The sequence below is a fragment of the Ranitomeya variabilis genome, chromosome 2 (genome assembly GCF_051348905.1).
Source record: "Ranitomeya variabilis isolate aRanVar5 chromosome 2, aRanVar5.hap1, whole genome shotgun sequence".
Lineage (NCBI taxonomy): Eukaryota > Metazoa > Chordata > Amphibia > Anura > Dendrobatidae > Ranitomeya > Ranitomeya variabilis.
The window spans coordinates 56,064,743-56,090,308 of NC_135233.1; the positions used below are offsets into that span (position 1 = coordinate 56,064,743).

The window sequence follows — 25,566 nt, forward strand, 5'->3', positions numbered from 1 at the left end:
ATATCCTAGTACATGGGCTGCAGATTATTCTGCCTGCATACTAAGAGCTCAGACTTGCATCACTCACATTCATTATTTATTCCCCGGTGATGAGAACTGTAGCATAAATCTTGGCCGTGCACTTTCATGTCATGTCATGTTGCCTCCTCAGGTAAAAGCTCAAGGGCTGGAGAAAGAGGCGAAAGAGTGCAGGCTGCGGTCAGAAGACTGGTAAGTGTGCAAGAATGGAGGTCAGGGATCGGCTGCAATGTCTTAGGAAGAAACTTCCAGTGCGGCACTAGAAAACTGGAACTTTGGTCCTTGGATATGAAGGTCCAAATACAGGACTGTGAGATACAGTATCATGGGCAGGGCAGAGCGCGCTCAGCCCCAGCTGGGATCAGGATGGTGGGCAGCTATGTCTCGCCCATCACCTCTGGAACGTGGAGTGCTGCTAATGTATTAGGAAATGCTTTTTAATACATGGTGATATATACATTTATTTATTTTCTCCACAGTAGGTATTGGACAACCGTTGTCCATTCTTGACACATTGTGTCCTCTATTGCCTTACCATGTGACAATAATTTTTTCTGATCCCATGGATCAGAGTTAACTCAGGGTCTCGAAAGCAAAATGAAAGCACGGCCATTGACCTCATTATGAACAGGCAGTTTTATGTTTTTGTGCTTTTTTTTTTTTCTTCCTCATGGTTAGTGGTTGGGTGAAGCCATTTATTGTCAAACTACTGTTTTTTCTCTTTTTAACCCCTTCACCCCCAAGGGTGGTTTGCACATTAATGACCGGGCCAATTTTTACAATTCTGACCACTGTCCCTTTATGAGGTTATAACTCTGGAACGCTTCAACGGATCCTGGTGATTCTGACATTGTTTTCTCGTGACATATTGTACTTCATGATAGTGGTAAAATTTATTTGATATTACCTGCGTTTATTTGTGAAAAAAATGGAAATTTGGCAATTTCGCAATTTTCCAACTTTGAATTTTTATGCAATTAAATCACATGGGCATATGTCACACAAAATACTTAATAAGTAACATTTCCCACATGTCTACTTTACATCAGCACCATTTTGGAACCAACATTTTTTTTTTGTTAGGCAGTTATAAGGGTTAAAAGTTGACCAGCAATTTCTCATTTTTACAACACCATTTTTTTTTTAGGGACCACATCTCATTTGAAGTCATTTTGAGGGGTCTATATGATAGAAAATACCCAAGTGTGACACCATTCTAAAAACTGCACCCCTCAAGGTGCTCAAAACCACATTCAAAAAGTTTATTAACCCTTCAGGTGTTTCACAGGAATTTTTGGAATGTTTAAATAAAAATGAACATTTAACTTTTCTCCTACGCCTCATTGGGGGACACAGACCGTGGGTGTTATGCTGCTGCCACTAGGAGGACACTAAGTGATACAAAGAAAGTTCTCTCCTCCCCTGCAGTATACACCCTCCTGCTGGCCCTCAGCTAACCAGTTCTTGCTTAGTGTCTGTAGGAGGCACTTGGGTCTGTTTTCAGACCCCAACTTTCTTATTTTAATTTTTCTGTAAATTTTTATTTTTTATTCAACGGAGTGAAGGGGGCGACGGATCCTTTTTTATGGGACCCGCTCTCCCCCGAACCAGCAACAGGCGAGCACGGCGAGTATACCTCCCCGTCCCTCTCCTGCGACGCGGGAGCACGCCAAATTTTACTCGGGCAACGGGTTTTCCATCTTTGGTCCCAATTTCCCTTCCCCCTGCAAGACGGCGAGCACATAGAGCCTGCTCTAATGTTCCTCTCCGGTGGCCCGACATACAAGGCCCACATCACATGGCGTTGCATACTTGCGGCAGAGCCCAAAGGGATTGCAGATGAGGATGGAGCGCGCAGGGACAGGGGGACCTGCATTACCGGACTGTGAGTACATCAGGAGTTCCCCTCCTGCGCTCCGGATCGCTTTGCGGCCGCGCCACCTCACACCGCCGGGCAGGCCGGAAATTTAGTCCCCGGCTTTTCAGCCGGAGTAGGCCGCAGTGGCCTCTATGGGGTAGGCGCCGGCGGTACTTTCGGCAGAGCCCCTGGGGACAGGCGCCGGCGGTCGGGAACTGCGGCGGTTAGCGTCGCTCCGTGCGGCCGCCGCGCATCCCCAGGCAGGCTGGAAATTTAGTACCCGGCTTTTCAGCTGGAGTAGGCCGCAGTGGGCAGATCCCTCCCACGGCCGTAACTCCGCCCCCTATATCGGCGCTTCTCGTCTGGGACGAGAGGCGCCCTGCAGATCTTGGGGGCCATGCTTCCTCACGCTGCCTGACTGGAAGATGCGGTCTTGGGGGTGCCACTGGCCGGTACGCCAGCGGCAATCATTCGGCGCGCGGCCCGCCGACGCGCTCCACCGGCAGGCTCCATAAATTTAGTCCCCGGCTTTTGCAGCCGGACTAGGCCGCAGTGAAATACCTTTCAGGAGCGGAGGTGCTTTCATGGTCCTGATGGGCTGAACTTCGTGGAAGAAGCCCCCCTCCATGGTCCGGGCAGCCTCCACCACTGTGAAAGCGGACAAGGAGGCGGACGGTTCCTCTCCACCTCCCTAACAAAGGGATGATGGATTGAGGTTTACCTCTCTACCCCTGCACCGTCCACGCTGCAATACCCGACATCCGCGGCGGCTCCATGCCGGGACGCGCACCGTTGGTAAGTGGATCCTGCCAGCAATGGGCTTCTGCAGCGGGATATTGACAGGCAGTCTCAGACTTCCCTGTGACCACCTCCCTGAGGTAACGCTCCAGCCGGCTAACAAATTTAGCTCCCGGCTTCGGCCGATGTGTAGTCCGCACCTCCAGAAGCGCACTGTGTCGCCTCAAGGCGGCTTAGCCTTTTTTCCTGGCGCTTAGCGCCTGACGCGGAAGCGCTCAATTTTCTCGAGCAACGGGTGACCACCCCTAACTCTTACGCTGACGCCGGCTGCAGAAATTTACGCCCCGGCTGGGGCCTATCATGGAAGTTTCGAGGCTCCGCCCACGTCGTGCCTGTAGCTCCGTCCCCTAAATTGGCGCTTCTCGCTCGCTGCGAGATTTTACCTAAACCCGCATGACCAGTATTCCCGGTCTTAAAGTCACACGACCAGTATTCTCTGGTCTTAAAGGCACGTGACCAGTATTTCCTGGTCTTAAAGGCTCGTGACCAGTATTCCCTGGTCTTAAGGGTACGTGACCAGTATCCCCTGGTCTTAAAGGCACGTGACCAGTATTCCCTGGTCTTAAAGGCACGTGACCAGTATTCCCTGGTCTTAAAGGCGCGTGACAGGTATTCCCTGGTCTTAAGGGCGCGTGACCAGAATTCCCGGGTTTTAAAGGCACACGTCCAGTTTTCCCTGGTCTTAAAGGCACGCGACCAGTATTCCCTGGTCTTAATGGCGCACTACCAGTATTCCCTGGTCTTAAAGGCACACGACCAGCATTCTCTGGTCTTAAAGCCACACGACCAGTAATCCCTGGTCTTAAAGGCACACGACCAGTATTCCCTGGTCTTAAAGGCACACGACCAGTTTTCCCTGGTCTTAAAGGCACACGACCAGTTTTCCCTGGTCTTAAAGGCACACGACCAGTTTTCCCTGGTCTTAAAGGCACACGACCAGTTTTCCCTGGTCTTAACGGCACACGACCAGTATTCCCTGGTCTTGAGGGCACCATGACCAATCCGAAACTGGTCATAATTGAGGAGCCCTCTGCCGCCGAGCCCAGTTTATCCCAGTGTAACTAGTTCCCTCAGCCTAAACTCCCTCGTAGAGCTTTTGCCATCCAGTCCGGATATGCGATTCACTGGACAGAAGCCTCTACGCGGGACGCTATGCCTGGTCTGATTTTTAAGGGCGACAGGCACTTTAAAGGGCGCCGGTCTCCCCACACCATCAACAGACGGGCACTCGAAGGTCCAGGCCTAACGCCAGACAGCCTGTCCTGTCCACCCGGAGACCTGCACTCTGTGGATGTACAGAGGCATCCTTTTTTTCGGGCGTCTGAGCACCCCCCTCTGCATCACCACTATTTAACAGAAGATGCAAGTAGGCGAATTTCCCTCTCCACTTCCTTGTTAAGAGGATGGTGGATCGAGGCTCCTAATTTTTAACTCTGCAATGACCTGCTGGAAGCAGCGGCGCATTCTGCCACTCGGCAGATTAACCGGGTACAATCTCCTGTGGGTTACCTACCAGTATCCCTGCCCGATATGTCCTTAATTAAAAATGCCACGATCTGTCAAATAGCACATCTGATTTGTTCCGTTTGGCAACTACGGGTCCAGCCCTTTAACCTCCCTATCCGCCGCATGGATGCTAGAGCAACGGTCTCCTGCTTAGAGCCCTTAACTACTTTGATTCACACCAGTATCCCTTTCCTGAAGACAGTTCAGCTGGTCAATCATATTCTTGAGCGGGAGACTAACGAACAATCGTACGTTTCCGCAGCCCCGACCAACAGTGAAAGGGTTGTCCAGGACAGTCTAGATCTAAGGGATCTTGGTTACTAAAAGGTGGAACGATAAGTAGGACCGATTCCGGACCTCAAACTTCTAACAATCTTTTCACAAGGTTCTTCTTCTTCTTCGAATGGAGTCTCATCCGCTCAGCCATTACTTCAACAAAAAAGGTGCAGTTTCGGGCATCCATCGACATTCGGGATGCCTAACCTCTTCAAAAATTCCTTTGCTTTTCCATTCGTGAATAGCATTTAAGTCACGACCTTGTTCTTCGGCCTTGCTACCGCATCCAGGGTGTTCGCAAGGGTCATGGTGGCTGTCATCTTGCACCTAGAGGCGTGGTCGTCCTATCCTGTTTGACCGACTGTTTACCCACCCTTGCAGGACTACGCTAAGTCGTCTATATCTCTTGCGATACCCTCTCACCTGGGCTGGTGGCTAGACTTAGACAACTCCTCATTTCCAGCCCAGCAGATATCCTTTTTGAGGATGATCCAGTATTCCTCCAGAAGGGTGGTATATCTCCCTCCGGACAAGGTCATGGTTTTTCAACGGGAGCTCGCGCTCTTGCTCACTCATCCCCTCATTTCATTCGATTTGCTGGGAGGGTTCCAAAAAAACAAACAAAAAAAAAACAAAAAAAACACGGAGACGACAATGGAAACAGTTTCCTTTGCTCCGTTAGTTTTCAGCAAGTCAAGCAGCCTTTCAGACGATAGTCTCTGAGTTCCTTCATCCGGAGTTTTTTCTCCCGGTTCCATGGTTACTAGTAACTTCCAATGCCAGTCCTCTTCTCCCGATCATTGCTCTGGAGATCTCAAGGGTAGTCCTATAGTAGGTCCACTCCTTATGGCGGGTCAACCCATCCGAATTCAATTGGACAACGCCACGGCTGTGTCATACGTCAATCATCTAGCGAGTACCCACGTTCAAGCACCATGGCCAAGGTACCTCACATGGGCCGAGATCTATCACTCGGTGATATTGGCAGTTCATATCCCAGAAGTAGAACTCTGGGCTGCGAACATATTTAGTCGTCAGGGTTTCCCCTCAAGTGAGTGGGAACTTCACCGGAAGTATTCCATCAGACCCGCCTTCACTGGAGCTCTACAGTTGTAGCTCGGATAGCGTCCTGACTGATCGCCGGTGTACTGGAGTTGGTTGTTCGGCCTCGAGATCCAGGAGCCTTCGCACTGCATGCTCCGGTTATTCCGTGGTACCAGTTTCCACTTCCGAAAACTTTTCAGAAGCAGAAAGGGCCCCAGTGATCCTCGGACATCCGTACTGACCACGTCAGTTCACTTGCGGAGCTGGTAGCTTTCTGTATTTCTGCAACAAAACTGCAAGTAGGGACCACCTCGCAGGATGTTTTTCACATGTAATTCTTCCCTATTGCATACCGTTAGATCATTGGGATCTATTCTATTAGGGAAGGTTGCCCCCTTTTCTCTCGGCTATATCCTCATCCTGACGAGTCTTCGGTGCTAACGGGTCTTTTTCAGTTTTTTTTTTCTCTTATTTCCTTCAAGGCAAGGTTGTCCTCAAGCCTTCCCTGTCCCTAGTTACCAAGGTGGTATTGTATTACTACTGTCATGAGGGCATAGTTCCTCCCTCATCTCTTTTGGCACCACTCCACAAAATGGAATGAGGTCCCCATATTCCGGACAGAGCAAGTGCTCTGAGTAGGTATGTCTTGAGGACGGCGTCCTTCCGAAGGTTGGACACTGTATCTTGGGTTTCCTACCGGTAAGAGGAAGGCTTCCTGACTTTTACAGGAAGGGTTTGGCCGTCTCCATCGGCCATTTAGCCTGGTGTATTCTTTCACCATCCAGTAGTCCTTCCGTGTTAGATGACAGCCTATCTCCCCGTCTATCGTGGGTTCCAGGCACCAGGCGTCAACAAGACACGCCTGCACGTTTGCGCATTCGTCCAGTCCGCATGCATTCTTGAAGCATTATAATTCCCAGACTTCCACAGATGTGACTCTGGGCAGGCGGACTCTGCAGGCCGCGGTGGCGCACTTGTAAGTAGCGGTTACACAGAGCCTGATCTGATGTTGTCCCCACCCAGGGACTGCTTTGGTACGTCCCACGGTCTGTGTCCCCCAATGAGGCGTAGGAGAAAAGGAGATTTTTGTTTACTTACCGTAAAATCTTTTTCTCCGAGCCAATCATTGGGGGACACAGCTCCCACCCTAGTATTGGCTTATGCTTGTTTTTACAATCCGATATGCTATACTCTCATATATGATATGACATGCTGTAAGCTAATATGTTGTTACTGATCTCCTACTGCTTTTTGCACCGAACTGGTTAGCTGAGGGCCAGCAGGAGGGTGTATACTGCAGGGGAGGAGCTAACTTTCTTTGTATCACTTAGTGTCCTCCTAGTGGCAAGCAGCATAACACCCACGGTCTGTGTCCCCCAATGATTGGCTCGGAGAAAAAGATTTTACGGTAAGTAAACAAAAATCTCCTTTTTTTCACACAAAATTTACTTCAGTTCCAATTTGTTTTATTTTACCAAGGGTAACAGGAGAAAATGGACCCCAAAAGATGTTGTACAATTTGTCCTGAGTACGCCGATACCCCATATGTGGGGGTAAACCACTGTTTGGGCGCATGACAGAGCTCGGAAGCGAAGGAGCGCCATTTGACTTTTCAATGCAAAATTGACTGAAATTGAGATGGGACGCCATGTTGCGTTTGGAGAGCCACTGATGTGCCTAAACATTGAAACCCCCCCTTAAGTGACACCATTTTGGAAAGTAGACCCCCTAAGGAACTTATCTAGAGGTGTGGTGAGCACTTTGACCCACCAAGTGCTTCACAGAAGTTTATAATGCAGAACCGTAAAAATAAAAAATCATATTTTTTCACAAAAATTATCTTTTCGCCCCCAATTTTTTATTTTCCCAAGGGTAAGAGAAGAAATTGGACCCCAAAAGTTGTACAATTTGTCCTGAGTACGCTGATACCCCATATGTGGGGGTAAACCACTGTTTGGGCGCATGGGAGAGCTCGGAAGGGAAGGAGCGCCGTTTTACTTTTCACTGCAAAATTGACAGGAATTGTGATGGGACGCCATGTTGCGTTTGGAGAGCCCCTGATGTGCCTAAACAATGAAACCCCCCACAAGTGACACCATTTTGGAAAGTAGACCCCCTAAGGAACTTATCTAGATGTGTGGTGAGCACTTTGACCCACCAAGTGCTTCACAGAAGTTTATAATGCAGAGCCGTAAAAATAAAACACAAATTTTTTCCCACAAAAATTATTTTTTAGCCCCCAGTTTTGTATTTTCCCGAGGGTAACAGGAGAAATTGGACCCCAAAAGTTGTTGTCCAATTTGTCCTGAGTACGCTGATACCCCATATGTGGGGAGGAACCACCTTTTGGGCGCATGGGAGGGCTCGGAAGGGATGGAGCGCCATTTGGAATGCAGACTTAGATGGAATGGTCTGCAGGCGTCACATTGCGTTTGCAGAGCCCCTAATGTACCTAAACATTAAAAAAAAACCACAAGTGACACCATTTTGGAAAGTAGACCCCCTAAGGAACTCATCTAGATGTGTTGTGAGAGCTTTGAACCCCCAAGTGTTTCACTACAGTTTATAACGCAGAGCCGTGCAAATAAAAAAAAAAATTTCGCACAAAAATTATTTTTTAGCCCCCAGTTTTGTATTTTTCCAAGGGTAACAGGAGAAATTGGACCCTATATATTGTTGTCCAATTTGTCCTGAGTACGCTGATATCTGGGGGGGGAACCACCGTTTGAGCGCATGGCAGAGCTCGGAAGGGAAGGAGCATCATTTGCAATGCAGACTTAGATGGATTGGTCTGCAGGCGTCACATTGCGTTTGCAGAGCCCCTAATGTACCTAAACAGTAGAAACCCCCCACAAGTGACCCAATATTGGAAACTAGACCCCCCAAGGAACTTATCTAGTTGTGTTGTGAGAACTTTGAATCCCCAAGTGTTTCACTACAGTTTATAACGCAGAGGCATGCAAATAAAAAATATTTTTTTTTCCACAAAAATAATTTTTTAGCCCCCTAGTTTTGTATTTTCCCAAGGGTAACAGGAGAAATTGGACCCCAAAAGTTGTTCTCCAATGTGTTCCGAGTACGCTGATACCCCATATGTTGGGGTAAACCCTTGTTTGGGCGCACGGGAGAGCTTGGAAGGGAAGGAGCACTGTTTTACTTTTTCAACGCAGAATTGGCTGGAATTGAAATCGGACGCCATGTCGCGTTTGGAGAGCCCCTGATGTGCCTAAACAGTGGAAACCCCCCAATTATAACTGAAACCCTAATCCAAACACACCCCTAACCCTAATCCCAACGGTAACCCTAAGCACACCTTTAACCTAGACACACCCCTAACCCTAATCCCAACCCTATTCCCAACCGTAAATGTAATCCAAACCCTAACTTTAGCCCCAACCCTAACCCTAACTTTAGCTTCAATCCTAACTTTAGCCCCAACCCTAAATGTAGCCTTAACCCTAGCCCCAACCCTAGCCCTAACCCTTGCCCTAACCCTTGCCCTAACCCTTGCCCTAACCCTTGCCCTAACCCTAGCCCTAACCCTAGCCCTAACCCTAGCCCTAACCCTAGCCCTAATGGGAAAATGGAAGTAAATACATTTTTTAAATTTTTTTAATTTTTCCCTAACTAAGCGGGTGATGAAGGGGGGTTTGATTTACTTTTATAGCGGGGTTTTTAGCGGATTTTTATGAATGGCAGCCGTCACACTAAAAGATGCTTTTTATTGCAAAAAATATTTTTTGCGTTACCACATTTTGAGAGCTATAATTTTTCCATATTTGAGTCCACAGAGTCACGTGAGGTCTTGTTTTTTGCGGGACGAGTTGACGTTTTTATTGGTAACATGTTCGGGCACGGGAGATATTTTGATCGCTTTTTATTCCGATTTTTGTGAGGCAGAATGACCAAAAACCAGCTATTCATTAATTTCTTTTGGGGGAGGCGTTTATACCGTTCCGCGTTTGGTAAAATTGATAAAGCAGTTTTATTCTTCGGGTCAGTACGATTACAGCGATGCCTCATTTATGTCATTTTTTTATGTTTTGGCGCTTTTATACGATGAAAGCTATTTTATAGAAAAAATAATTATTTTGGCATCGCTTTATTCTGAGAACTATAACTTTTTTATTTTTTTGCTGATGATGGTGTATGGCGGCTCGTTTTTTGCGGGACAAGATGTCGTTTTCAGCGGTACCATGGTTATTTATATCCATCTTTTTGATCGCGTGTTATTCCACTTTTTGTTTGGCGGTATGAGAATAAAGCGTTGTTTTTTGCCTCGTTTTTTTTTTTTTTTTTTTTTACGGTGTTCACTGAAGGGGTTAACTAGTGATATAGCTTTATAGGTGGGGTCGTTATGGACACGGCGATACTAAATATGTGTACTTTTATTGTTTGATTTTTTTTTTTATTTAGATAAAGAAATGTATTTATGGGAATAATTTTTTTTTTATTTATTTAGGATTTTTTTTTTTTTTTTTTTTTACACATGTGGACATTTTTTTTTTAACTTTTTTACTTTGTCCCAGGGGCGGACATCAAAGATCGGTGATCTGACAGTTTGCATAGCACTCTGTCAGATCACCTATCTGACTTAGAGCAAAGCAGGCTTACCAAGCGCCTGCTCTGAGCAGGCACTCGGTAAGCCACCTCCCTCCCTGCAGGACCCGGATGCCGCAGCCATCTTGGATCCGGGACCTGCAGCGAGGAAGGAGGTAGGAGACCCTCGGAGCAACGCGATCACATCGCGTTGCTGCGGGGGTCTCAGGGAAGCACGCAGGGAGCCCCCTCCCTGCGCGATGCTTCCCTGTACCGCCGGCACACCGCGATCATGATTGATCGCGGTGTGCCGGGGGTTAATGTGCCGGGGGCGGTCTGTGACCGCTCCTGGCACATAGTGCCGGATGTCAGCTGCGATAGTCAGTGAGCGCGGCCAATCGTGCTGGACGTACTATTCCGTCCTTGGGAAGTAGGGCCCACCCCCACATGGACGGAATAGTACGTCCAATGGCAGAAAGGGGTTAAATCACAATGGCAACCCAAAACATCCAAATGACCCTGATCAAAAGTTCACATACCCTGGTGATTTTGGCATGATAACATGCACAGAAGTTGACAAAAATGGGTTTGAATGGCTACTAAAGGTAACATCCTCACCTGTGACCGGTTTGCTTGTAATCAGTGTGTGTGCGTAAAAGCTGATTGAGTTTCTGGGATCCAGACAGACTCTTGCATCTTTCATCCAGTCACTTATGTTTCTGGATAGTGAGTAATGGAGAAAGCAAAAGAATTGTCAACGGATCTGCGGGAAAAGGTAGTTGAACTGTATAAAACACGAAAGGGATACAAAAAGATATCCAAGGAATTGATAATGCCAGTCAGCAGCGTTCAAACTGTGATTAACAAATGGAAAATCGGGGGCTCTGTAAAAACAAAACCACGGTCAGTAAGACCAACAAAAATGTCATCCACAACTGCCAGGAAAATTGTTTGGGACGCGCAGTTCATCCTAGACAGCCCAGGAATTTACAGGAACTGGAAGTTTTTTGCCTCTGGGATAAAAAGGCCAAGAATGTAAAAATTCTGCCGGGTATGTAAACCTTTGAGCACAACTGTGTGTGTTTGTGTGTGTGTGTGTGTGTATGTGTATATATTCTATTCTATTCAGTAGGACTATCACCTGTGTATCCACCAGACTTCTGCACAACACAACTGATGGTCCCAACCCCATTTATAGGGCAAGAAATCTCACTTATTAAACCTGACAGGGCACACCTGTGAAGTGAAAACCAATCCCGGTGACTACATCTTGAAGCTCATCAAGAGAATGCCAAGAGTGTGCAAAGCAGTCATCAAAGCAAAAGGTGGCTACTTTGAAGAACCTAGAATATGACATAATTTCAGTTTTTTCACACTTTTTTGTTAACTATGTAATTCCACATGTGTTAATTCATAGTTTTGATGCCTTCAGTGAGAATGTACAATTTTCATAGTCATGAAAATACAGAAAACTCTTTAAATGAGAAGGTGTGTCCAAACTTTTGGTCTGTACTGTGTGTGTGTATATATATGTATGTATGTATGTGTGTACGTATATGTGTGTACGTATATGTGTATATATATATATATATATATATATATATATATATATATATATATATATATATATATATATATATATATATATATACATACACTGTGTTCCAAATTATTATGCAAATTGAATTTAAGTGTCTTAAAGATTTAATTGTTTTGTTTTTCAAATAAACTCGTGGATGGTATTGTGTCTCAGGGCTCAATGTATCGCTGAAATCAATCTTAAACACATGGGATAGTTAGTTTTCCAGGTGATTCTAATTAAAGGAAAACTACTTAAAAATGATGTTCCACATTATTAAGCAGGTCACAGTTTTCAAGTAACATGGGAAAGAAAAAAGATCTCTCTGCTGCTGAAAAGCATCAAATAGTGCAATGCCTTGGTGAAGGGATGAAAACATTAGAAATTTCCCGAAAACTTAAGCGTGATCATCGTACTGTTAAGAGATTTGTGGCTGAATCTGAGCACAAATGTGTTTGTGCTGATAAAGGCAGAATGAGGAAGGTTTCTGCCAGGCAAGTTCATCGGATTAAGAGAGCAGCTGCTAAAAAGCCATTACAAACCAGCAAACAGATATTTGAAGCTGCTGGTGCCTCTGGAGTCCCTCGAACCTCAAGGTGTAGGCTCCTTCAAAGGCTTGCTGTGGTGCATAAACCTACTATTCGGCCACCCCTAAACAGTGTTCACAAGCAGAAATGGTTGCATTAGGCCCACACATACATGAAGACTAATTTCCAAACAGTCTTGTTTACTGATAAGTGTTGAGCAACCCTGGATGGTCCAGATGGATGGAGTAGTGGATGGTTGGTGGATGGCCACCATGTCCCAACAAGGCTGCAACAACAGCAAGGAGGTGGAGGAGTCCTGTTTTGGGCCGGAATCATGGAGAAACAGCTGGTAGGGCCCTTTAAGGTTCCTGAAGGTGTAAAAATGATCTCTGCAAATTATACAGAGTTTCTGACTGACAACTTTCCTCCATGGTATAAAAAGCAGAAACATGCCTTCAGGAGCAAAATCATCTTCATGCATGACAATGCACCATCTCATGCTGCAAAGATTACCTCTGAGTCATTGGCTGCTATGGGCATAAAAGGAGATAAACTCATGGTGTGGCCACCATCTTCCCCTGACCTCAACCCTATAGAGAACCTTTGGAGTATCATCAAGCAAAAGATCTATGAGGGTGGGAGGCAGTTCACATCAAAACAGCAGCTCTGGGAGGAGATTCTGACATCATGCAAAGAAATACAAGCAGAAACTCTCCAAAAACTCACAAGTTCAATGGATGCAAGAATTGTGAAGGTGATATCAAAGAAGGGTTCCTATGTCAACATGTAACTTGGCCTGTTAGGAGGGTTTGGAGTTAAATAGCTTTTTTGTTCAGTGAATGTGACCTCCTAATGCTGCAAATTCCACAAATGACCATTTTCAGTTCTTTAAAACATATCAAATGTTTAGAAATTCTACTGCCTAATAATTTGGAACAGTGCATTATGAGGTTTTATTCATTTTGGAGATTATACTGTTATCATTGGGAGGTTTCTTCAATACAATTCGATGTATACTCTAACGGGTGATTACTTTTATTAGACTGACTGTCATTTGCACCGACCATTTAGGAAAATCAGAGAAAAATGTCATTTGCATAATAATTTGGAACATAGTATATATGTCATGGCTGCCGCGACCAATCAGCAACGGACACAGTCCGATTAGTCCCTCCCTACTCCCCTGCAGTCACTGCCCGGCCCCGCTCCATACTCCCCGCAGTCACCGCTCACACAGGGTTAATGCCAGCGGTAACGGACCGCGTTATGCCGCGTGTAACGCACTCCGTTACCGCCGCTATTAACCCTGTGTGACCAAGTTTTTACTATTGAGGCTGCCTATGCAGCCTCAATAGTAAAAACATCTAATGTTAAAAATAATTTAAAAAAAATAACAAATCATTATATACTCACCTTCCGACGCTCCGGTGACCGGTCCATGCAAGCGGCAGGTTCCGGTGCTAAGGTTGGTGTGCGACAAGGACCTGCCAAGACGTCACGGTCATGTGACCGCGACATCATCGCAGGGCCTGCGCGAGCAGGACCTGCCGTGACGTCACGGTCATGTGCCCGCGATGTCATTACACTCTTGGACCGGAAGCTGCCGCCTGAACCGAACACAGGCGACAGAACTACAAGGGGCCCCTCGGAAGGTGAGTATGTTTATTTTTTATTTTTTAACCTGTGACATACGTGGCTGGGCAATATACTACGTGGCTGGGCAATATACTACGTGGCTGGGCAATATACTACTTGGCTCTGTGCTGTATACTACGTCGCTGGGCAATATACTACGTGGCTCTGCTGTATACTACGTAACTGGGCAGTATACTACGTAACTGGGCAATATACTACGTAGCTGGGCATTATACTACGTAGCTGGGCATTATACTACGTAGCTGGGCATTATACTACGTAGCTGGGCATTATACTACGTAGCTGGGCAATATACTACGTCACTGGGCAATATACTACGTCACTGTTCAATATACTACGTGGCTCTGTGCTGTATACTACGTCGCTGTGCAATATACTACGTGGCTCTGTGCTGTATACTACGTCACTGGGCAATATACTACGTCACTGGGCTATATACTACGTGGACATGCATATTCTAGAATAGCCGATGCGTTAGAATCGGGCCACCATCTAGTTAGATTTTTATATGTCCCTCACTAATAATGTTAGTAGTTTGTGTGTGTAAAATTTTGGAGCTGTAGGTGTTAAATAAAAGGATTAATTCACAGAGAAAAACTGGCATGGCCTCCCGCGCAATTTTCTCCACCAGAGTGGGAAAGCCAGTGACTGAGGGCAGATATTAATAGCCTAGAGAGGGACCATGGTTATTGGTTCCCCATGGCTAAAAACATCTGCCCCCAGCCACCCCAGAAAAGGCACATCTGTAAGATGTGCCTATTCTGGCACTTAGCCTCTCTCTTCCCACTGCCCTGTAGTGGTGGCATATGGGGTAATAAGGGGTCAATGTCACCTTGGTATTGTTAGGTGACATTAAGCCTCTTTAATAATGGAGAGGTGTCAAAAAGACACCTATCCATTATTAATCCAATAGTATGAAAGGGTTAAAATAAACACACACACATTAAGAATAAAGTATTTTAATGAAACACACAGGTGTTACATCTTTATTACACTCTCAATCCAAAGCAAAGCCCGCGTTCTTTTGTAAAAAAGTCCAAAATAAAAAATCAACACTATCCCATACCTGTCCGCTGTACAGTCAAGTCCCACGCTGCAATCCATCTCAAGGAATTAAATAGTTTACAACTCAGAGCGGTGCTAATGCTACCGGCCAGGCTGTGAACCACTGAGGAATGAATGAAAAGCTGCCTGCCTGCCTGACCGGACATGAACTCTGTAGTGTGGGAAAGTTTCTGAACATTTTCCCACGCTGTCAGTTCACCACGGGTCAGGCGGGGAGTCTGCGCATGCTCAGTGACGTCAGTGGTAGTTGGCCCTGCCTGAGGTGAACTTGACAGCTTGGGAAAATGTTCAGAAACTTTCCCATGCTAATGAGTTCATGTCCGGTCAGGCGGGGAGGCTGCCCAGGCCACAGTCCCTCTGTCGCTCCTCTATCCCTTCCTGATTGCAGGACCACCACAGCTGCCCCTAGGGAGAATCCAGCTCCATTGGGGCTAATTTACACATCCGATTTTTTTACACTTGGGAGTAAAACGGACTGATTATTCTAATCAGAGTTTGAGTCTGGGTCAGGGTCTGAGTGCCATCCTTTTTTCTTGTATGTAGGTAATTAAAAAAATAAGTTTCTCCACCTTCTCCTTTCTGACATCCCTTGAAAATTGGACCGCACTCACGTCATCTGAATACGGTCAGATTTTTTTTACTTGTGTTATCAATCATGATTCCTTGGATCAAATTCAGACATGTCTCCATAATATTCTGTGGACCACTTGATCCATGAAAAATCACAGACATGTGAATGGGCCCCATAGAGAATCAGAGGTACGAATGCTATCCGTGAAAATTTGACGTGTGAGTGAGCCCTGAGGCTGAAAGTCCATACCCATTCCTAGGCCCACCAGAACGGCATAGTGCAAGGACTAAATATTTGGCAAGAAGATTTGTTCTCCAGGACAGGCTTCTCTTGCTCTTCCGCACCCCACCTGACCACTCTCTGGCCTGGAAAGTGGTTTTCCTTGTCATTGTCTAGTCCATCAGAAGGGTCTTGGAGTTCGAAGCTCTCATGCTGCTCTAAAGACATGGTGGCCTTGCACCATGGCCTTTCCTCCTCAAGATGGCCTCCTCTTTACTTAACAAGAATTATTCCTTTCTTTTGCATCTCCCTATCTCTTCACAAGCTCCATGTTGTCAGTTCTGCCCATCTCTTCTTGTCCGTCACTTATCCCTTCAGACTTATGAGCTTCTTATTTTTCACCCCTGATGGAGCATGCAAAAATCCACCCACTTCTAAGGCAACTATTTCAGTGCAGCATTCGGTCTTCTATTCTGGAGGCTTATTCTTAAGGCTGTGAGCCCTCCCTACAGGATGCCCTCACACCACTCCACTCAGGTTGTGGGGGCCTCATGGGCGGTGCGTCATCAGACCTCAGCGCTTCAGATCTGCAAGGCCACAACATAGACTTCAAGCCACACATTCTGGAAGTTTTTCAGGGTGCACACTTTTGCAATCTCATCCTGTGGTCTGATGGTCTGCTTATTCTTGTCCACTTAGGGACTGCTTTATTGTGTCTCTGGTTTCTGATGTCCCTCAATGAAGTGACTTGAGAAAAGAGGATTTTTAATGCTCACCATAAAATAAAATGTTGTAGCCCTCATTAGGGAACACCTCTCCCCCTTTTTGTGTTCCCCTGATGGGCCCTTGAGTTTCATTCCTGGAGTTTGAGTGTTTCTGTTCTCTTACTTTATTTTTTCTGTCATTAGTGTCAGTCTCTTGGTGGCAAATGCCAACACCCATGGTTCCCGTGTCCCCCAACAAAGTCTTCGAGAAGAGATTTTTACAAGGAGTACTAATAATACGAATAATTTTCACCCCATTTTTTTCCCCCCATTTTTTATTACAGTAAATAGTATAGTTCAAAACTACAACTCGCACTGTAAAGAAGAAGAAGAAAAAAAAAAAAACCCTCATACAGCTATATTATTGGGAAGGGAGGGGTTGGGGTGAGAATGATCGCTCTTGGAAGAAATGGAGTAAAAAAAAAAAAAAGTGCCAAAATGAAAATTGGCTCAGTTAGGAAAGTCTTAACTCAAGTTGTCAAACTTGTTTTTAATAATTTTTCTTAGTTTTTTTTCCTTCATTTTCCATGTTATTTTCTGTATTTAAAAGATTCTTAAAATCTATCAGTTTACGTTTTGACCACTGAGTTTCATAATAAGCAGACCCTTTCTGTTCTGTAGGTATCACTTCCCAGCAGTCATCTAAAAATAAAAAATATATATTTGTATGTATATATATGATTTCCATTTGTAAAAATTAATATAAATGATATATAATTTTTTTTTAATTTTTTTTATACATTTTCCTTTAACTTAAGGGTTCTTACATATACTTCTATAGTAAGTAAAGGAGCGATGTAAAGGTATACATGTACATGCAGCCTTATGTTGTAAATTCTTGTTAAAGGGTTGTCCAGGAGTGAAGTATTGATGACCCATCCGAGCTGCAGTACCCATGAACGTCCAGTACTGTGTGTGGCGCTGTGCTGTTTCTACGCCATACACTGTGTCTCTTCGGTCACGGTTCAAGCAGCTGATAGGTGTGAGGGGCGCTGGGGGTTCTGATTTTCGGATAGGTCATCAATATGAATGTCCTGGAAAATCCCTTTTACAAGTTTGTGTTTTCCGTCTCCAAAATATTTTTTTTTTATCTTTCCCTCACAGCCAGAATCAGCTGAAGACTCTTCATTCGGACCTGAGCTGTAGACTGGAGGAGTCTCTGGGAATCGTCAGTGAGAAAGTGCCGTTCAATGATACAAGTAAGTAATCCTGGGCTATTCCGCGCGGCCGGTGATGGAGCGCTCTTCTTCTCCAGTGCGGCACTTCATTGATCTCCAGCTGCTATAAACGCTGCTTTTCCGGTGATGTATAACTTGGAAAAAATAATTTAAGTAAGCCGTGAATAAAGGAAGTGTCAGAGTCCCGCTGGGCGACTTCCAGCACGCCTCGCCTTGGATATCATAACACTGAGTTGGTTGACTATTAAGTGTCATTTATCAGTGTATCGGGTGACATACGCACACACGGCGCTACAGATGTAAAGAAAACAAGCGGTTTGTGGATGCGGAGTATTCGTTTTAGGGGTTGTTTGGGGGGTACGTGCAAAACCTGATATTACAGCTTCAGGAACACAATGCAAAGATCAATACTGAGGACTGACACAGGGGAGAGATGGAGTGGAAGCTTTCAGTAATAGAAATAAGCATAGGTACAAGAGGCTAAATATGCTGCAGCCGCTTCATAGACAGATTGCTTAAAGGGGAAGTCTTTTAGTCCCTAGACTATTATCATCTCTTTGTATAAATCTGAAGAAAACACTCTTTAATCCCATATGCTATTTTGTGGGCTCCGTGACTGAGCACCGTTCCTCCCACTGAGTTTGGATCCTTTTTTTCCCCCTCCCTGGTGATTATCAGCATTGGCTTGCTCAGAGCGTAGTCTCGGAAGAGAGCACTTGTGTCTGAACTTGTTGTCGGAGTGCCTGGAGCGGAGCGGCCTTCACACAACTCTCTCCCATCTCTCCTCTGCTGCGGCTGCTCAGCTACACGTCTGGGGGTCGCTGTTTTGGGGCTCACAGACTATTAAAGGGTTATTCTCCTTACTAAACATTAAGATGGAGCAGTGGCCAAACTCGCACTCCATTCAGCCTTTATTAGACTCCCCCAAAAAAGGGCAATCCCAAAGAGAAATAATAGAGTGGTCACCACCTCCTTTTATTCCAAGCATTTTAGAAGATGCACCAAGAAGTGGTCAACATTGAGGACCATAAATGCAGTGTTTAGCCAAGGAAGCTTAGTGCAGCAGATGAAAGACTCCTCACGATTACCTTCCATCCAAATCGGAAGATGTCCAGCAGTGCCATCAACTCAGAACTAGTCGCAACTAGTTACAACCATGTGATGTTCGTAGAAATCTAACCAGAAGTTGTCTTCACGGAAGAACTGTGGTCAAAGATTGAGTAACTCAACATAATGCTTGAAGTGCCTATAATTCTTACATAACGATTGGCTAAATATTCTTCATTTAGAACCTTCACGTATTCCAAGAATATTTGTTGTTACATGTGCTGAATGACCACAAAAAGTTCGGCCTACTGTACAACCGGCTGCCTCTCTGTGATACACAGACTTGTTTTAGAGCTCTTATTCTATATCCTGGAGATATAGGAGTATACCAACTTCTATTGTTCCCATTCTCCTGGTGCCAATATATTCCCTGGCCTACTGCACAGAGACGCCCCCCTCTTGATTGTATGCCCAGTTGTCAAGGAAGCCAAGATTTCCAGGAGGAGTAACAGATGGATTGCACAATAGGAAAAAGAACAAAAAGTTCCCCAGCAATGTTATAGCTGAGCTTTATCTGTATTTCTATGTGTCTATCATAGCTATGATATGCTGACAGGCCCAGCCTATCCATAAAATTAATGGTCGGCCATTGATTTCAATGACTATGATGTAAATTACATTTCTCCTAATGTCAACTGCTGCCTTCTAGACAAGTCTGACAGCACAAAATGACTGTTCAAACCAAGCACACGAGATAAGTGCACCCTTGGTGTGGCCGAGCAGTTCAGGGCACCTGCCCACTTGGTTTTTTATCTATCTGCTTTCTTTTCTCCTTTGATTGACAGTGCAGGCTTTACAGGAGCATGAGGAGATGGGGAGATGCGCTGAACTGTTTGGCCGTGCCATAGGTGCACTAAGCATCAGTGCTTGGTTTGTACAGTCGTTTTGCGCTGCTCGGCTCCCGTTTAAGCCCTGACTCTTCACTTGTCCATGACTGTTAGACACTTGATGGAGCTCGCGATCCTTTATTCGGAAAATGTTGTTTCAATAGAATCAAGTTTGCTTGTCAGACTATCGGGTCGAACTAGAAAATCATCGAATTTCATCGGGAATTGTGAAACGAGGACTAAAAGAAATTAAAAGGAGTTGTTGATTGTCCAGGACTTGGATATGGATGATCTATCCACTAGGTCATCAGTATCAGGTCAGTGGGAGTCCGACGCACATTACCCGTCACCTCCACTATCGGCTTTTTCAAGACCCTCAGTGGTCAGGAGTAAAACTTGTGCAGACTGGCAGCGGCACAGCTCCACTCACTGTGTGGTGGCCGTTGTCAGGTACTGCAGCTCGGTTCTCATTGAAGTCCCCTCAGACTGCCACTGATTTAGTATTGATGCCGTATCTCTTAGGATAAGTTGTCTATATCGAAGTCCTGGAAAGCCTTGTAATGTTTCAAGAACAGCAAGCACAACACTGGACTAATCAGAAGAACGTATCTCCGTCTATAATCCCTCTATAATGCCATTTCTAGTCTATTTCTTCCGCACTGCACTGGAAGTAAAGTATAATTAACAATTTATAAAGTAAGGCTGATGAGGCCTATGAGGACACACAATGTGGTGAAGTTGGAGAATAACACTCCATTAATCCCTCTCTTGGCTGGAAGGCTCCATTTCCTTAAGAAAAAATAAAGTCCTTCTGAATAATGTATGCACTTGTCTCTCCAGCTCATCTCCTGTCTATAAGTTGGGCATGACTCAGGGCTTACATATTGCATTTTCCTTTCTCATTATATGGTTAACCCCTTAGCACTAGGCAGGCATGTAACAGAACAAGAAGTGCCTGCTGCCCCCAAGATGGAAGCGCGCGCGGCAGGCGATGTGCGAATCAATAATTCAGGAGGCCGCAGAATCTGTATATCTCTCCTCTCCCACCATTCATCTAGTATTAAGAAAATATATATATATTTATCTTTTTATTATTCTTTTTTTCTATATCTCACTCTGGTGTTTATCAAAACAGCATTAAGTCTGCGGAGGTGATGGTGTCTGAGCGTAGGACCTGAGCGGTATGTCATTCATAATACAGGACGACAAGTGCATCCATGTTTGTCACTGACTTAAACAGAGAAACTTGCAAAGCATGAAAAGTAACATAAACCTCACAATACACATGGAAGCCAGCACTGAAGGCAATGATGCACAGAACTCCTCATCTAAGATGTTGCCTTGAGCATGTAATGGGTTATATATGTATACTTCTTACAGAAATACATTACATTACCCCTATAAGCACCATTCTGTAGTTCTGGTATCATAATGTGAACAAGTCACTAATTGCAGCCCCAGATGCAGCAGTTCCCTTAGAGTAGGTTAGGAGCATCGCCAAATTCAGTATATGTGTGTGAGAGTATGACAGACATAGGACTTGGCTCAGATAAACCAGATCAGATGGAATCCTAGAGCGATTGATTTTTCTCTTGTGAACAAGTGATTCATAAATATAAGTAAGATTTTACTTTTTACATTCTGAAACAAAAAAGTGACACATGCACCTCCAAATTGGGTTTATAAAGTGCAAATACTTCAACTCACAAGAGATAAAATAACAATCAGCATAACATAACGTGAAAAGTCCAGCTGCCGGTTTCACCATGTCTGCTTCTTCTGTGGCTTGGTTATAGGACAGTACTGTCAGGGCGGAATGATCTTTTATATTACTCACAAAAGGTAAAATAACCATCAGCATAATATATAACGCAGTGTTCCCCAAGTCCGGTCCTCAAGAGCCACCAACAGGTCATGTCTTGAGGATTTCCTTAGTATTGCACAGGTCATTGAATGCTTGCCTGTCCAGGTGATGCAATTATCACCTGTGCAATGCTAAGGAAATCCTGAAAACATGACCTGTTGGTGGCTCTTGAGGACCGGACTTGGGGAACACTGATATAACGTGAAAAGCCCAACTTGAGTTTCGGCATATCTGCTTCCTCTTGGCCACGTCCCGGATGAAGCCGATGTGGTGAAACATGAGAAGATGAGATTTTCACGTTATGTTATGCTAATGGTTATTTTATCCCTTGTGAGTAGTATAAAGCTGAGAAGAAGCAAGTGAGGTAGAAACTAAGACACTTTTTAGGTCTCCGTCTGATATACAGGGGCCTATGGTTATGTTCTCCATATTGGCCGGGACATAAGGTTCAGTACACAAAACCATATAAAAGGCTGCGGTGGTCCACCCTGAACATTGCTCATATCCAGCAACCGCCGGAGCAGATAACTGATTATTGAGGGTGTCCGACCCCTACAACCCTACGGCTCCGACATTGATCTGATATCCTATTGATAAGTCAGGGATATTTAAGTCCCGGACACCGTCTTTATGCATCCCCGGTGCTTTCTCCCAACCAGAAGAAAATAGAGCCTTGTGTGTTTGTGGACACCGCTCCATTATCCCCTTGTTGTCTCCTTTGATGGGATGTAAGCGTCTCTTAATTAGGGAACATTCTCACATTTTATTCTTTGTTCCACTGGCAGGCATAAGGCAATAATTGGATGTGGTCGCCCCATTATCTCCCTACGAAACGTATGCATGATCTGCTTAAAAGAACACTCTTTAGGTTAACAGATACATGCGTACTGCCTTGTGTAGTACTGGTATCGGCAACACCAAAAAGAAAATCTGTGTTGTGGACCATTTTCTCAGACTTGGCACTAGGACTGGCAAAATGTGTTCTCATATTTTGTGAAGAGTTCCTTATCATGCCCAAGAAATCTAAATGACCAGCACTCGCAAATACCTTCTTCTGGTCAGTCCCAAAACCGTGCGCCTGGTTAAATGGAAGAAACAGTGAAGATTGTCCAGCACTCGGATCAATCCAATAAAATCTTTTAGCTCTAGTGTATAGATGGAAAGAACATCAGATCTGTTAAAAAAAAATAAATAAATAAAAACCTCCAGCGCGTTTCAAATTCTATTCAAAACGCGTTCCTGTTTTTATGGAACCAAACCTGTTTGAAACGCAATAGATGCTTTTTCTCCTACGCCTCATTGGGGGACACAGGACCATGGGTGTTATGCTGCTGCCACTAGGAGGACACTAAGTAGTTAAAAAAAATATAAACTCCTCCTCTGCAGTATACACCCCTTCACTGGCTACAATTTCAACCAGTTCTTGCTTAGGCTACTTTCACACTAGCGTCGGGAACAACCCGTCGCTGTGCGTCGGGCCGACGTTCCCGACGCTAGCGTGGTCTCCGCCGCACAACGGGGGCAGCGGATGCATTTTTCCCACGCATCCGCTGCCCCATTGTGAGGTGCGGGGAAGTGCGGGGAGGTGGGGGCGGAGTTCCGGCCGCGCATGCGCGGTCGGAAAAAGCGGACCGTCGGGAGCAAAAAACGTTACATGTAACGTTTTTTTCTCCCGACGGTCCGCTACCACACGCCCAAGCGTCGCAAAACGGACGCAACGTTTGGCAATGCGTCGCAAATGCGTCGCTAATGTTAGTCTATGACGAAAAAACGTATCCAGCAAGAACTTTTGCTGGATGCGTATTTTCGGCAAAACGACGCATTTGCGACGTATTGCAGTTAACGCTAGTGTGAAAGTAGCCTTTCACACTAGCGTTAACTGCAAACCGTCTCAAAACGTCTTTTTTCAGAAAAAACGCATCCAGCAAAAGTTTTTGCTGGATGCGTTTTTTCCCCATAGACTTGTATTGGCGACGTATTGCGACGGATTGGCATACGTCGTGTGCGTCGTACGACGGATGCGTCGAAATTTGGCGACACGTCGTCGGCAAAAAACGTTGCTTGTAACGTTTTTTGTCTCCGCCTAAAAAACGTGTCGCGACGCATCCTGCGGCATGCGTCGTTGGCTACAATGGAAGCCTATGAGCGACGGATGCGTCGGGACACGTCGTACGATGCAATGCAGCGCTGCAATACGTTTTTTTACACTGAGCATGCTCAGAAGCTGGATTTTGTTGCCAATTGGCCAGACACCCCCAAATCTATATAAACCTGGCCTGGGCCTTCAACCCCACATATATGGCCACGTACTTAAGTGCCACGTACTTGAGTGCCATGTATATAGGTGCCACGTATTTAAGTGCCACGTACTATAAATACTATAACCACGTGGTTATACGTGGCACTGAAATATCGTGGCACGTAAATACGTGGCACTTAAATGCGTGGCACTGAAATACATGGCACTGAAATATCGTGGCATTTACGTGAAATACGTGGCACTTATGTACGTGGCAACTATGTACGTGGCACCTATGTACGTGGCACCTATGTACGTGGCACGTATATAGGTGCCACGTATATAAGTGCCACGTATTTCACGTAAATGCCACAATATTTCAGTGCCACGCATTTAAGTGCCACGTATTTACGTGCCACGATATTTCAGTGCCACGTATAACCACGTGGTTATAGTATTTATAGTACGTGGCACTTAAATACGTGGCACTGAAATACGTGGCATTATGACTGTCAGAAAATGTTCATTAAACGGTTAGGTGTGAGGTTAGGGGTAGGGTTAGGGTTTGGATCCCTTTATCATCATCCGTAGTTCATTAATCGGATGTATCCAGAGTCGCCTCCGTCTCCGTTGCTGCAGAAGCATCCTACGTCTTTCCGCTGCCGCCTCCTTCTCCCGCACTATGATATCCAGGCGATTCGTCTCAAAGATAACGTCGGTAACCAAACTAGCAATCCTCACAAGAACACCTTCCATCGCTGCCACAAAACTAAAACCCTCAAAGATGGGCTGTAAAAACAGTAACTATATAGTTTTCCATATTTTCCAGTAGCCAATCAAATTTGGGAGCCTCCCATTTTAAAAACGGATCCGTCGTAAAAACGGATGCAACGGATGGTAAAAACGGATGCAACGTATGCAACGCATCCAGTATTTCGACGGAAACGTTTAGCAGATTTGCGACGGATCCGTCGAAATGCTGTATGCGTTGCATACGTTTTTCACTTTTTTTGACGCATCCGTTTTTTCGGCAAAAAACGGATTTGCGACGTAATGCAGTTAACGCTAGTGTGAAAGTAGCCTTAGTGTCTGTAGGAGGCATTTGGGTCTGTTTTCAGACCCCAACTTTCTTATTTTAATTTTTATTTTTCTGTAAATTTTTATTTTTTATTCAACGGAGTGAAGGGGGCGACGGATCCCTTTTATAGGGCCCGCTCTCCCCCGAACCAGCAACAGGCGAGTATACCTCCCCGTCCCTCTCCTGCGACGTCTGGGGCACGAAAAGTTTGTACTGGGGCAACGGTTCCTACTTGGTCCCGATTTCCCCCCACCCCCACCCTTCCTCCCTGCAAGACGGCGAACACATAGAGCACTGCTCTCATGTACCTCTACGGGGCATGACAGAGGAAGATGTGCCACAGCCCCAAGACAAACCCCTTTGGGGGACAGACGAAGATGCATCAGGGGCCTCTCCATCCCCCATCCAGGGTGCATGGATTGAGCGCGCACCCTCACAGTGACAGACTGTGACACTGTGAGTACATACCTTCCCTGCTCCCCCTTGTGCGGCAGCGATGCGGTCTGGGTCCCCGGGGAGAGGCGCCGGGGGTCAGCGGTGCTCGGCAGCGCTCCGTCGCGGCCGCCGCCGCGCATCGCCGGCGGTGCCCGAAAATTTAGTCCCCGGCTTTTTCATCCGGAGTAGGCCGCAGTGGGCAGATCCCCCCACAGCCGTAACCCCACCCCCTATATCGGCGCTTCTCATCTGGGACGAGAAGCGCCCTGCAGATCTCGGGGGCCATACTGTTCCCTCTCCCTGCAAGGAGCCCACGCGTCCACAGCACTCCAGAGAACCGCCACGGCTAATTCCTCCCCGGGGACACAGGCACAGGACCGTGGGTAAGCTCCTTCAAGAAAGCTTAACCCCTTCCCTG

At 45.7% G+C, this 25,566-nt stretch overlaps 1 protein-coding gene across 1 annotated transcript in view; it reads left to right on the plus strand.

The window, feature by feature from the left end:
- Nucleotides 1-25,566, plus strand: part of PPP1R21 (protein phosphatase 1 regulatory subunit 21) — a 105,318-nt gene that overhangs the window by 17,277 nt on the left and 62,475 nt on the right. The window contains exons 6-7 of the mRNA XM_077282444.1: nucleotides 152-210; nucleotides 17,525-17,619. Of these exons, the coding sequence (XP_077138559.1) occupies nucleotides 152-210; nucleotides 17,525-17,619 (154 nt within the window). The remainder of the gene's footprint in view (nucleotides 1-151; nucleotides 211-17,524; nucleotides 17,620-25,566) is intronic.